General features: G+C 36.7%; 1 protein-coding gene across 8 annotated transcripts in view; it reads left to right on the top strand.

The window, feature by feature from the left end:
* Window positions 1-14516, top strand: part of LOC135208054 (cAMP-dependent protein kinase type II regulatory subunit-like) — a 333802-nt gene that overhangs the window by 306665 nt on the left and 12621 nt on the right. For all 8 annotated transcript variants that reach the window (XM_064240192.1, XM_064240193.1, XM_064240191.1 and 5 more), the window contains one exon: window positions 1494-1577. In XM_064240192.1, coding sequence (XP_064096262.1) covers window positions 1494-1577 — 84 coding nt within the window. The remainder of the gene's footprint in view (window positions 1-1493; window positions 1578-14516) is intronic.

The raw sequence follows: 14516 nt of genomic DNA, 5'->3' as shown, positions 1-14516 counted from the left end.
TGCCACTCGGGTGTGGCGGGTTCGCGTCTCCCCCAGGGCGATGAAAAATCACTGGCTCTGTATCATGATCAGTTGCTGCTGCAGTGTCAGGTCGTCTTCAGCGGTGGGAGGTTGAAACAGACTTTCTTTGGAAGCTTGAATTTCAAGTCAGTGGCCCCTTTGGTGGGCTTGTTCCTTGTGAATAGGATCGTCTGCTGAATTAATAATAATGATAATAATAATAATAAGGGACACTAGGCACGATCCCAAGATCCCTGAAAAGGAACCTGGAAAAACTAGATGCCGAAGTAGCTCCAGGACTCATGCAGAAGAGTGTGCTCCTGGAAACAGCCACACACAAAAAAGTGATGGACTCCTAAGGAGGCAGGATGCAACCCGGAACCCCCCAACACTATAAATACCACCCAGTCGAAAAGGATGACTGTGATAGAAAAGAATAATAAAATACACAATTTAATTCATTAAATAAAGTTATTTGAAACAAAATATCTCAGAAATATCTCCGATAGATGATTTAGAAGACAATTTCCAAGACTTGAAGGTCCGTTAATAAAACAGTGAAGAAGGAAGTAAGAAAGAAAGTACTAAAGAAAGGAAATAAAAAAATTAGATTACTTTATGGTAGGTCAGGCAGAAGAGCAGAAGGAAAGAAAGGTAGATTTGAAAATATGAGAGAGAGAGAGAGAGAGAGAGAGAGAGAGAGAGAGCTTCTCCATTTCCAAGTGAATGATCAGGAACACAAGAGGGAGACGATTGGCTACTCGAAGTATGTTGGCGTAACTGACGCTGTTAAGACATCAATTTATCGACGAGGAGAAGCCCTTGGCATTTCGCGGAGAGAGAGAGAGAGAGAGAGAGAGAGTTACATATACGGGAGGGGGACTCGTTGTAGATTTGCATTCTTCAAATATTTCTGTACGTTATCTGTTTTTAGAAAAACTGTAGATACAATAGATCATCTAACCCCGTAGGTGGATAGTACCGACAGTGCACCTCATGCGGTGCACTGTAGGCATTACTTAAGGTTCTTTGCAGCGCGACTACGGTCCCTAGCTGCAACCCCTTTCGTTCTTTTTACTGTACCTTCTTTTATATTCTCTTTCTTCCATCTTGCTTTCCACCCTCTCCTAACAATTGATTCATAGCGCAACTACTTTAATTAAGGTTTTCCTCCTGTTACACCTTTCAAACCTCCTCTCTGTCAGTTTCGTTTCAGCGCTGAATGACCTTATAGGTCCCAGTGCTTGGCCTTTGAACTAAATTCCATATTCAATTCAGTTCAATAGAATGTCTAAGCCTAATTAGTAGACTATACATCCATAAAAATTTTTAGCCTAAATATTATACCATCCATCTATAATATTTTTTAGCCTAATTAGTTGACCATTCATCTATAATATTTTTTAGCCTAATTAGTTAACTGTCCATCTATAATATTCTAAAGCCTAATTAGTAGACCCTCCATCTATAATATTTTTCTCTTTATGTTTCAGATCATACACGCAAAATCAGACGACCAACGTCAAAGGTTGTCCGAAGCCGTCAAAACCATATTCCTCTTCAGATCACTTGATAACGTAAGTTGGCTTTTTTATCGTTATTTTGTTATTTTATCTTCCTCTCAACGTAGTGAATCAGGTAAGTTCCTGACTGGACGATTGGGTTTGCGTACTCGCCTAACAATCTGGTAGCCCGGGTTCGCTCCTCCCCGCTGCTGACAACGCAGAACCAGGGGAATGTACTTCTGGTGATTAGAGATTCATTTCTCGGTGTAATGTGGCTCGGATCCCACAATAAGCTGTAGGTCCCTTTGCTAAGTAGCCAATTGGTTCCTAACTACATAAAAAAAAAGTCTAATCCTTTGCCCTAGGAGAGCTGTTAATCATCTCAGTGGTCTGGTTAAACTGAGATATACTTAACTTAGTAAATGAGATCAATTTCAAGTAATTGTTTAGTCGAGATAGACTCTCGACCCCTTTTCCCTGTTCGCTCAACATGTTTTGCTTTGATATCTTGCCAAGCTAAGTTTGTCTAAAGTAAAATGCTCTAAAGTGAACGAGCCCAGACAACATTCCCCATCGTCCAGTAAGTTTATTTAGTTTTGTGTCATTCATATTATGCTCCTCAGTGAATTTTATTTCTTCGTAGTGAAGGAGCATTGTACTATATGAATCCACTTCACCGTCAAGTTTATTATTTTTAAGTCTATTTTTTAAGATTTTTCATTATTTGCTTATTCTCTTCCTAATCGGAATTTTATCTCTCCCAAGTGAAGGAGCATTGTTTGCACATCCGTTTCTCTGTAATTCAGTACTTTTCAGTCTGTTTTTTAAGATTTTTTCTGAAATGAACGGGCCCAATAAACAACTCTCCATTTATGGAAAATTTTCTGAGATGAATGGGCCCAATAAACAGCTCTACTTTTAAAAGTTTTTCTGAAATGAACAGGCCCAGTAAACAACTCTATATTTATGACGAATGTATGAAAAAATTTCTGAAATGAACTGACCTAGTAAACAACTCTATTTATGACAAATTTATGAAAAAATTTCTGTAGTGAACGAACCCAGTAAACGACTTTCTACTCATATGAAATTTTCTGAAATGAACGAGCCCAATAAACAAATTTTTTACGAAAAATTTTCTGAAATGAACGGGCCCAGTAAACAGCTTGTCTGTATATATATATATATATATAATATATATATATATATATATATATATATATATATGTATATATATATAAAATCTGGAATGAACGGGTCCAGTAAACAGCTTTCTATTTAGAAAACATTTTCTGAAATGAACGGTCTCAGTAAACAACTCTCTTTATAAAACATTTTCTATTTATAAAACACTTTCTGAAATGAACGGTGCCCAATAAATAACTCTGATATCGACCTGGCCTTGAATTCTGAGGGTTTCGTGGATTGTATTGTCTTGTGTTTAACGAGAGTGTTTTAAGACAGTCCTTCGTTTAGTTCAGCCATTACAGTGGACGCTGTCTCACTCCTTTAACTGTACCTCCGTTCATATTCTTTTCCTTCCATCTCACCTTCTACCGTCTCCTAACAATTGTTTCGTAGGGCAGCCGAGAGGTTTTCCTCCTGTTACACCTTTCAAGCCTTTTTACTCTGTTTTCCTTTCACGCTGAATGGCCTCATAGGACCTATCGCTTGGCCTTTGGCCTAAATTGTGTAATCCAAAGCCATTTTCAACCACCTCGTCTGGGCAGTAGTTCGTCTAACCAGTTTCCAGCTGATGCACTGGTTACCTCTGTTTCTTGACTAGTAAGCTTTCACGTTTGAAATGAAAATAACAAAGAATCATAAGACACAGAATAACGGACAAACAAAGTATCTCTCTGTAGGAAATCTTTGCCATGATTGCCATGTCTAGATTATTAGATTCCCTTTCATAAACTCGTCATTTGTTGGATGTTCGTTCCATCGATTTGTTATGGACCTTTTGTTGACGTCTGTTTGCTATTTTTGCTGAATAGTGATAATATTTAGGAAGAGGCTTCTTTTATCAAACAGCTCCCTTTAAATATAACTTAATTACTCGGCGTTCAGTGAGGAAGGGAGGAGCTTGAAGTGTGTATGCTTGAAGGTATATCATAGCCTAGGTACTTCCTTGAGCCAAAATTGTGCATTTTGATTTTTGGAGCTGTCGGTACCCATAGCTGATCTCTCTGAGGCTAGTCGTGATTGGCTAAAGGCCATTATTATTATTATTTTTTTTTTTTTTTTTTTTTGCTCTATACAGTCCTCCAATTCGACTGGGTGGTATTTATAGTGTGGGGTTCCGGGTTGCATCCTGCATCCTTAGGAGTCCATCACTTTTCTTACTATGTGCGCCGTTTTCTAGATTACCACTCTTCTGCATGAGTCCTGGAGCTACTTCAGCCTCTAGTTTTCTAGATTCCTTTTCAGGGATCTTGGGATCGTGCCTAGTGCTCCTATGATTATGGGTACGATTTCCACTGGCATATCCATATTCTTCTTATTTCTATTTTCAGATCTTGATACTTATCCATTTTTTCCCTCTCTTTCTCTTCAACTCTGGTGTCCCATGGTATTGCGACATCAATGGAGGTGATACTTTCTTCTTGACTTATTTTATTATTATTATTATTATTATTATTATTATTATTATTATTATTATTATTATTAACTTGAGTCTTAAAGTGGAGAAAAAAATTCAAACTTATTTATTTAAACGTACATATATTTAAGACGAAAACTATAATATTCCCCTAAACTCTCTGTACAGTTTCGTATTTAGATATATGTACAAGTACATGACTGTGGATTTATTTCTCCATTATATTAATTATTATTATTATTATTATTATTTATTATTATTATTATTATTATTATTATTATTATTATTATTATTATTATTATTCAGAAAGTGAACCCTTTCCATATGGAACAAGCTCACAGGGACCACTGACTTGAAATTCAAGCTTCCATAGAATATTATTATTATTATTATTATTATTATTATTATTATTATTATTATTATTATTAATTATTATTATTATTATTCAGAAGATGGACCCTATTCATATGGAACAAGCCCACCACAAGGGGGCCACTGACTTGAAATTCAGCTTCCAAAGAATATTATGGCGTTCATTAGAGAGAACTAACAGAAGGTAAAGGGAAATGCAGAAAGAGGAGATCACATATTAAAAAAATAACAACAAAGTGATAAATAAATAGATAGGAATATAAGTAAATTATTAAAATACAAAGGAGAATTACCTTCGCTTGAAGTTTGAGGTTTTAGTTGCTTGACATCCTCAGTAGGGAGGCTATTCCACAGTCTGAAGGTGTGGGGAATAAAGGACCTCTGGAACTGAGGATTTCGACAGTGGGACACATTTACTGCATATTGGTGCTTGTGCTGTTCAGCAGATCTGGTTCCTCTCGGCAGGAAAAGGGGACCAGGGATCTCTGGAACTTACTGGAGGGTACGATTCATAATGCATTGCCCAGTGAGAGACAAGAGTGTAGAAGCTGGAGTGATATCAACTTGTGATATTTACCGTCAGATTGGAAAAAAAAAAAAAAAAAAACTAGTAGCATAAGTCTTAAAACCTCCCCTTTGACGAATATTTTGTTTTTCTCAGTACCTTTATTTAGTGGATGTACAGTTGTCTGTATCTGTCTGTAAGAATCGTCTATGGCCTGTACAAGAATACTACCAGAGAATATATTTCACTCATCTATAAAGGAATGCGTTTTATAAGCCAGTTAGGGAAATAATTGTGCTTATGCAAAGGTCATTATGATAGTATTAATCACCGTAGGGGGATTGTGCCGTCAGTGCACCTCACGCAGTACACTGTAGGCAATTTTGAAGGTTCTTTGCAGCGTCCATTCGGCCCATAGCTGCAACCTCTTTTATTCTTTTTACTGTACCTCCGTTCATATTATCTTTCTGCCGTCTCTTACTTTCCTCCCTCTCCTGACAATTGACTCATAGTGCAACTGTTTTGAGGTTTTCCTCCTGTTACACCTTTCAAACCTTTTTGCCGCCAGTTTCTGTTTGACTGTTCAATTACCTCATAAGTCCCAGCGTTTGGGTTTTGGCCTACATTCTATATTCTATTCTATTTGATAGTAGCCATATTAATACTAACGCTAATCAGCTGGAAAAAAGTCTGTGGTTAAATTCCACTAACTTGTCATTCCATTGGATGTCAAAATATTTTGAGCAAATCTCCACAAAAGAGCATCAGAAGCCTCTAACTTATGCAAAGGCATCATTGGCTCTATCACTTGCTGTGAGTATTCCTTACACTCGGCACAGAGTGCCACAGAGTGCCAGTGATCAAGTGTTTCCTCGACAGCGGCTCTCAACCACTGGTTTCCTGAGTGGCAGTGGCAACACTTGCCCCGCCATGAAACGATGCCATCGTTGCCAGTTCAGCAATTGAAAAAGATCTCTCTCAGTCGCTCCAAACTGGATGGAAGAAAAGGGAGGAGGGTGTATTATCGTGGTGGCAACACAACCTGTTATAACGTCTCGCACTGGCACTGTTGCCAGTCTGTGTGGGAATCGTTTAATGACCGTTGATACATATGCAGGCTGGAAGGGTTGTGGCTTTTCTCCATGGCAACACTGACTCGCTCCCGTTCACTGGCCACAGTTGCCAAGTCACCAAGTTGTTGCAAATGTTGGTTGATTGTCTGTGCCATTTATGTTGTATTTTTATATTTGAGTCACGTTTTTATGTATGCGAATGGTTGCATAGGTTATGAAATAATTAGAATGTTGCTTTTTATCCCAAGCGGTACTATTGTTATTATTATTATTATTATTATTATTATTATTATTATTATTATTATTATTATTATTATTTGCTGGAAGAAGACCTTCATTAATACAGGTTTTATTGAAAATAATGGCTATTTCAGCCGCGTTTATTTTGTGTAGAAGTTTCTCTATTCTTCTTATTACTGACTTTTCTTCTGTACTCAAATTGGCTATTAAAACGCCAAATGGGAGGGAGATTCGTGTCAAAAACGTGGTATTTGTCAAATTGAATATATTATACAAAATGCAGTAAACATTGGATCTTAAGCCTAATCGACAGAAGATACTAGATGATTAATTTTGGATTCCTCTTGCTCAGGGGCGTCTGCTACTCTCTCTCTCTCTCTCTCTCTCTCTCTCTTCTGTCATGTGATGGTTCACTTCAGTCATGTAATTGTTTTGCCTACGTAAACATTTATTATTATTGTTATTATTATTTGAGAAACAAATCCACAGTTATGTATAATTTCAAATATATTTAAAATTAAATCTGTATAGACAGCTTTCTGGGTTTCTTTATCAATTGGAAAACCTATGTTATTATTATTATTATTATTATTATTATTATTATTATTATTATTATTATTATTATTATTATTATTATTATTCAGAAGATGAACCCTATTCATATAGTATAACAAACCTGCCAAACAGCCACTGACTTGAAATTCAAGTTACCAGTGAATACGATGATGTTTATTTGAAAGAAAATACAGAAGACGATAGGAAATTCAGAAAGAAGAGATTAGTTATTAGAAAACAAAGATAAATTAACAAATGAATAAATAAACAGATGAAATTTAATCAACTAATGAAAAGCAAAGGGAGGATGGTTTCAGGGTAGTAATGGATTGCGTCCTCGCTTGAATATTTGGAGTTCTGGTGGTACAGTATCCTCGGAATTATTTATATCTCGTGAGAGGGCGTGCGTAGCAGTTTCATTAATCATCTTGAAAAGAATACAACTTGTCGAGCGAGCGAGAGCTGCCTGTCTCGCAAATCTTCTACACTGAAGAGATTTGTGTAAAACATGAGACTTCGTATCCCGAATCCAAACCACCTGACGAAACACAACTGTATTACATCTTGTGTGGCCAAGCGATCGTAACTGAGTGATGATTTCTTCATGACTTTGTGTGATGATTTGATGCAACGTCGAGTGGTGGTCGAAGCTGTCGCCGAAGAAGAAGAAGAAGAAGAAGAAGAAGAAGAAGAAGAAGAAGAAGAAGAAGAAGAAGAAGGGGATGAGTTACACCACCGCCAAAGATAAGGCTGGGATGATTAACGAGAGTGATTTACAGCCCCTAGAAGGGAAGTCGGTGTTTTGGTTGGGATACGGGAAAGGTTTTCACAGCGGGCCTCGAATCGCCTCGAACGAATAGCTCCCTCGTCAATACTGTCCTTCCGTCGTGCCTTCAAGACTCATGGCGAGCAGAAATCCTCGTATTGGTCTCCAAAGATTCCTCTAGCTCCAGGGAGGAATCCTTCAAGACTCATAGCGAGCAGAAATCCTCTGATTGGTCTTCAAGGATTCCTCTACCTCGAGGAAGGAATCCTTCAAGACTCATAGCGAGCAGAAATCCTCTGATTAGTCTTCAAGGATTCCTCTAAACCTCGAGGGAATGAAACCCATCCTTCAAGACCCCGGGCAATAGCGAGCAGAAATCCTCTGATTAGTCTTCAAGGATTCCTCTACCTCGAGGAAGGGAATCCTTCAAGACTCATTATCGAGCAGAAATCCTCTTTGGTCTCCAAGGATTCCTCTAGCTCCGAAGGAGCCTATGCCAGTATGGAATCCTTCAGGACTCACAGTGAGCAGATGTCCTGTTAATGGTCTCCTCCCCAAATCTGTGTCCTATTCAGGACCGCTTCTTCACCGAGTTTTATTTTTGCAGTTTATAAAATGTGCTTGCGTAATTGAAAGAAAGATTTAATTAACTGGTTCATTCATGGTGTTCTGCCAAATGATCATTTGTATCTTGGATGTTACCAAGAAATTATGTACACACACACACACACACACACACACACACACTGTATCTTCTTGAGTTAGTCTACTCAAGCCAATGCGATCAATTACTTTCCATCTCATACAATTTGTTTACCCAATAGCGTTCCGTAAAGGATCTAAAAGCTACCTCGTTATCTCTTCCAGGAAGGATGAACTTTTCCAGAATCTGGAAACTGACTTCATTTACCTTTTGGAGAATTCTCCCATTGACGTCAAAAGCGTCTCTCTCTCTCTCTCTCTCTCTCTCTCTCTCTCTCTCTCTCTCTCTCTCTCTCATCTCTCTCTTTGTATGGGAGGAAGGGGAGGTTGAGAAGAAATGATTGGCGTGGATGGTGCTCTCTCTCTCTCTCTCTCTCTCTCTCTGTATGGGAGGAAGGGGGGGTTGAGAAGAAATGATTGGCGTGGATGGTGCTCTCTCTCTCTCTCTCTCTCTAAGGGAGAGAGGAAACAGAGGGAGTGAGGAAACCAAGAAGGTAGAAAGAGGAAACAGAAGAGAAGACAAAAGCGCAGGGTGTTTTAGGAGAATAACTTATGAATCCATAACCAGTAATGAATTGACTTGCAGATATTAAAACCGGCGGCTGTCGTCAGTGAAGGAATGAAAAAAAAAAAAAAAGTCTTGTTGGATGAGAGGGAATCAAACGAGAGAGAGAGAGAGAGAGAGAGAGAGAGATTTTAGTTTTCAAGAAGGCGTGATCCGACCTGCAGCTTACTCAGGACACTTGCAAGATTTTCCCTTCACGCTCAAGTTGCAAACATTATATTCCTAACTTTAAATTAAAACGTGCTAAAATCTGCAGTCAAATAGAACCTTGTTTCACCAACGAAAATTATGATAAATATACTATATTTCATTAGAAATAATTGTTCTGTACTGTTTAACATGCATATTTTTATTTATTTTTTTTTTTTTACATTTTCATTCTAAGAAATAAACCATAAATATCCCATCCTGAAATTCCTGTATCTTTCACTCAACGCAAAACACCTTTTTTAAACCTTTTTAGGCTCTTCCATAGACCTTTCCTACCACCCAGCAAAAACAACAACAAGGTAGTTTGTAGGCTTACTCCCCGAGTAAGCGAAAACTACTGCTGAGGCTAGATGGCTGCAAATTGGTATTATGTTGATCATTCACCCTCCAATCACACATACCAAATTGCAGCCCTCTAGCCTCAGTAGTTTTTATATAATTTAAGGCTAAATTTAGCCATGATCGTAAGTCTAGCAACGCTATAAGACAGGCCACCACCCGGCAGCGGCTGAAAGTTTCATGGGCCGCGGTTCATACAGCATTATACGCTGTACAGAAAACTCGATTGCTCCGAAGAATTTACTTGTTTATATTATATGTTAAGAAAGAGACAAAGAAATTATTATTCTGCTTTTGGGGCAGGTGAGAGGCGCAGTGTGATGCTCTCAAATTTTCCTTGTGGATATCTCTCTCTCTCTCTCAGATTCAGACACAAAATGAATAATTATGATGAAGGAAGATCAAATATTATGGAAAAGTTGGATTTTTTAATGTCAGAATTTCTGGAAATGAAAAAAAGAACAACATACCAGAACAGGAAAGAGACATGGGAAAATCCTTATTACTACCAGTATTAAATGAAGGAGAAAACACGCAAACCATCATAGTGATGAATGCGCAGGGTTTAGTTACGAGTAACTCAAAAAGAAAAATAGAGTACTTAGAAGAACTAACCCAAAATGAAAAGAAAATAGATATAATGAATATAAGTGAAACCTGGTATTCCCAAGAGACTGGGAATGATGATCAAATAAAAGGGTTCCAAACTTATAGATCAGATAGAAAAAAAATAGGAATCAAGGGGGAACCGCAATATATGGGAAAGACAAAAAACAAGGAAAAATATATGAGAAATATAGTAACTCAGAATGTGAACTAATAGCGGTAGAATTTGAATCTGAAAAATTGATGAACATAGTAATATATAGACCTCCTAATACTAAAGAGTTTGACTTAATAATTGAAAAATTGGATGATATATGTAGAAATCACAAGGACTGGACTATTCTCCTATCTGGTGACTTCAACTTTCCCTTTCGTAGAATGGATAGAACGAATAGGAGATTGTGGTTGTACTTATACATATAAAAAAGAGAGTAATAGTAGTGCAGAAGATAAAAGGCAATTTGAAAAGCTATTAGATATGCTACTAGAATACAACATTCAACAAATAAATCACCTGCCAACAAGAAAGGAAAATACTTTAGACCTAGTATTTGTGAACGAGACTATTTATAATGCGAGTATTTCAGACCATAATGTCATAGAATTAACAGTTCATTCCAAAGCAAGTGAAAATAGAGATAAGCAAGAAATGAAAAAGTGGGAAGGATATGGAAAATACAAACTTCTACAGTAAAAAATAATAAAATGGTCAGAAATTAATGAAGAATTAAACAAAGATTGGGATAACATTTTCGTAAGTGATGACATAAGGTAAATACGGAGATATTATATAAAATATTGGAGAAAATAGTGGAAAAATATATACCGAAGAAGAAAAGTAAACATCAGTCATGCATACCAAGAGACAGAAGGATCTTGTTCCAGAAAATCAGAAAGTGGAAAAAAGGTCTTGCAAAAGAAAAAAATGCATGGAAAGTTATAGAACTAAAGAGTAAGATAGAAAATGCAGAACAAAAGATTATACAATCAAAAGAAAATGAAAAACGGGACTTGGAAGAAAAAACCCTATTAAATATCAAGCAAAACCCCAAACTATTATACTCATATGCGAAGAAGATGAATAAAAGAAGAATAGAAATAGGCCCTCTGAGAATTGAAGGGAGATTAACGAATGAAAAAAAGGAAATTTGCAACATACTGGCAGAACGATATAAGAGAGAATTCACCCCTAGAATAGATCAATGAAGATAATGATATAGAAGTAAGGGATTGAAAATATATTGAATTATTTAGCTGACATAGATATTAATGAAGCTGATATTGTGCAGTCTATTAATGAAATTAAAAATGGAGCTGCTGCAGGGCCTGATGGAATTCCTGCTATTTTGTTAAAGAAAGTAGTTCATTCTATCGCGCAAAGCCACTTGCAATATTATTAAGACAAAGTGTAGATACAGGCAAGATTTATGATGAGCACAAATTAGCATATATTACCCCTACTTTCAAAAGTGGATCAAGACTAGAGGCAAGTAAATTATAGGCCTGTTGAGTCATCTAACATCACATATTATGAAAGTGTATGAAAGGGTAATGAAGAAAAATATTATGAAACATTTAATAAAAATAATTTGTTTAATAAAGGGACAACATGGTTTCGTACCCGGAAAAAGTACACAAACTCAACTGTTAGTCCACCGTGAGAACATATTCAAAAATATGAAAAGCGGAAATGAAACAGATGTGGTTTATTTAGACTTTGCAAAAGCTTTTGATAAAGTAGACCATAATATATTAGCGAAGAAAATTAGACAATATCGTGGATAAAGTAGGAAGATGGTTAAAAGAATTTTTACACAACAGAAAACAGATAGTTATTGCAAACGACGAGAAATCGGATGAAGCCAAGGTAATATCCGGTGTGCCGCAAGGTACGGTGTTAGCTGCAATACTGTTTGTTATTATGATTGAAGACATAGATAATAATGTTAAGGATTCGGTAGTGAGTAGTTTCGCAGATGACACAAGAATAAGTAGAGAAATTACTTGTGATGAAGATAGGAACGCTCTACAAAGAGACCTTAACAAAGTATATGATTGGGCAGAGGTAAATAGGATGGTATTTAACTCTGATAAATTTGAATCAATAAATTATGGAGACAGAGAAAGAAAACTATATGCATATAAGGGACCTAATAATGAGACCATCACAAATAAGGAAGCAGTTAAAGACCTTGGTGTGATGATGAATAGGAACATGTTATGCAATGATCAAATAGCAACTCTGTTGGCAAAATGTAAAGCAAAAATGGGAATGGGGTGTTGTTACGGCACTTCAAACAAGAAAAGCTGAACACATGATTATGCTTTATAAAACATATGTTCGTAGTCCCACTTGAATATTGCAATATGATATGGTACCCACACTATCAAAAGGATATTGCAATAAACAAATAGAGTGTGTACAAAGGTCCTTTACAGCTAGAATAGAAGAAGTTAAGGACCTAGACTACTGGGAAAGACTACAATTCTTAAAATTATATAGTAGAAAGAGAAGGAGAACGCTACATGATAATTCAGGCCTGGAAACAGATAGAAGGAATAGCAGAAAATATCATGGAACTAAAAATATCAGAAAGAGCAAGCAGAGGTAGATTAATAGTGCCCAAACTATACCAGGAAAATAAGGAAACAGCACACAACATTAATCCACTACGCACCAGCATCGATAATGCAGCGTCTATTCAATGCGTTGCCAGCTCATCTGAGGAATATATCAGGAGTGAGCGTAGATGTTTAAGAATAAGCTCGACAAATATCTAAACTGCATCCCAGACCATCCAAGATTGGAAGATGCAAAATATACCGGAAGATGTACTAGCAACTCTCTGGTAGACATTAGAAGGTGCCTCACACTGAGGGACCTGGGGCAACCCGAACAAGATGTAAGGTCTGTAAGGTAAGGTAGGTAAGGTCTCTCTCTCTCTCTCTCTCTCTCTCATTAATTTGCAGGCCCATATCTTTTCTTTCATTTCAGCCCTAATGAAGTCATATTACTTCGTGCTTACTGCCTCCTGTGATCTCATTTGGTTCCTGGTCCATGACGCGTCTGAAGTCGTCGTGTTTTTGTTATTGCTGCTGTCGTGTCCTTCTATAACATCACAAAAATGACTTTTTTTTTTTTTTTTTTTTTTTTTTTTTTTTTTTTTTTTTTTTTTTTTTTCTTTTTTTTTTTTTTTTTTTTTTTTTTTTTTTTTTTTTTTTTTTTTTTTTATTGACCCTCCAAAGGTTAAGGTTTTATAATCCGTTATGTATCCACCTTTGCAGAGGCGTGTTTAGTACAAGCCCGTTGGGGAGTACCGTAGAAATACAAACAAAAGGCTGTAAATATCATAAACGCAACGACCCCCCCCCAAAAAAAAATAAATAAATAAATAAATAACTAGTCCCAGATAACGACCCCCAAAAACCTTTAGGGGTCTCTATCTAGGAAGGACCGGAGGTGGTCTAGGTAGCATCTCGATAACAAGTAATGAAATACTATTACTTTCACCTCATTTCAGCTTTCCTTAAGTTCATTTCAACTTAAGTACAATTATTTCCACGAAAAATACGAATTTATTTGTTTTCAATTTGTTATTTTCTGCTGGTATTACAGTGGCCATTACTCTCGAGAGCTTTTGATAATGTGGGTAGATATGGATAAGGGTACTAACTCCAACCCCGCCCCTTTTCCAGTGACCACTCAGTGCCTTGTGCATTGGTGGTGGTATTAGACCAGGATCAAACAACTGGCACTTTTTCAGAAATTTTTTTTTTGTCTCGTTCCATGACATATTGGCCTTTTTGCCTGCCTCTGTCAAGATAATGGAACTTCGACTTGTTCTATGAGTTAAGTTGTTTTTGGTTTGTTTCACAAGTTCGGGGTCTAATAAGTTGTTGTTGTTACTATTATCTAGATTCTAGATGAACCCTATTCATAAGGAACAAACCTACCAAAGGGCCACTGTCTTGAAATTCAAGCTTCCAAAAATTATTAATATTATTATTATTATTATCCCGAAAATGAACCCTATTCAACCTTCCAAAGAACATGATGGTGTTTATTCGAAAGAAGTAACAGAAAGTCAAGGGAAATACAGAAAGGAGTTCACTTATCAAATATAAATAGCAAATTATGATATAAAAAGATGAAAATTAAAAATAATTTATAAATGTTCAATGCGAATTGTATCAGGGCAGTAATGCATTGCATCTTGGCTTGAAGAAGTTTCGATGTTCTAATTGAAAAAAATAATTAAAAAAAAGGATTATTAAGATTTTGTCTTTTAGCAGAATTTTCTGCAACATTGTCTCTAAAAGTAATTCCCTTACTCCAGGGGAGGCATGACGCAGTGCTGACGTCATGCGTTTAATCATGAATTCCCACGTCGAACCCTTCTCTCTCTCTCTCTCTCTCTCTCTCTCTCTCTCTCTCTCTCTCTCTCTCTCTCTCTCTCTCTCAGGTTTAACATATTC

This window comes from Macrobrachium nipponense, chromosome 34, assembly GCF_015104395.2.
Source record: "Macrobrachium nipponense isolate FS-2020 chromosome 34, ASM1510439v2, whole genome shotgun sequence".
NCBI classification, from domain to species: domain Eukaryota; kingdom Metazoa; phylum Arthropoda; class Malacostraca; order Decapoda; family Palaemonidae; genus Macrobrachium; species Macrobrachium nipponense.
Note: the sequence above shows the minus strand (reverse complement) of the source record. Positions and strands in the feature narration are given on the sequence as shown.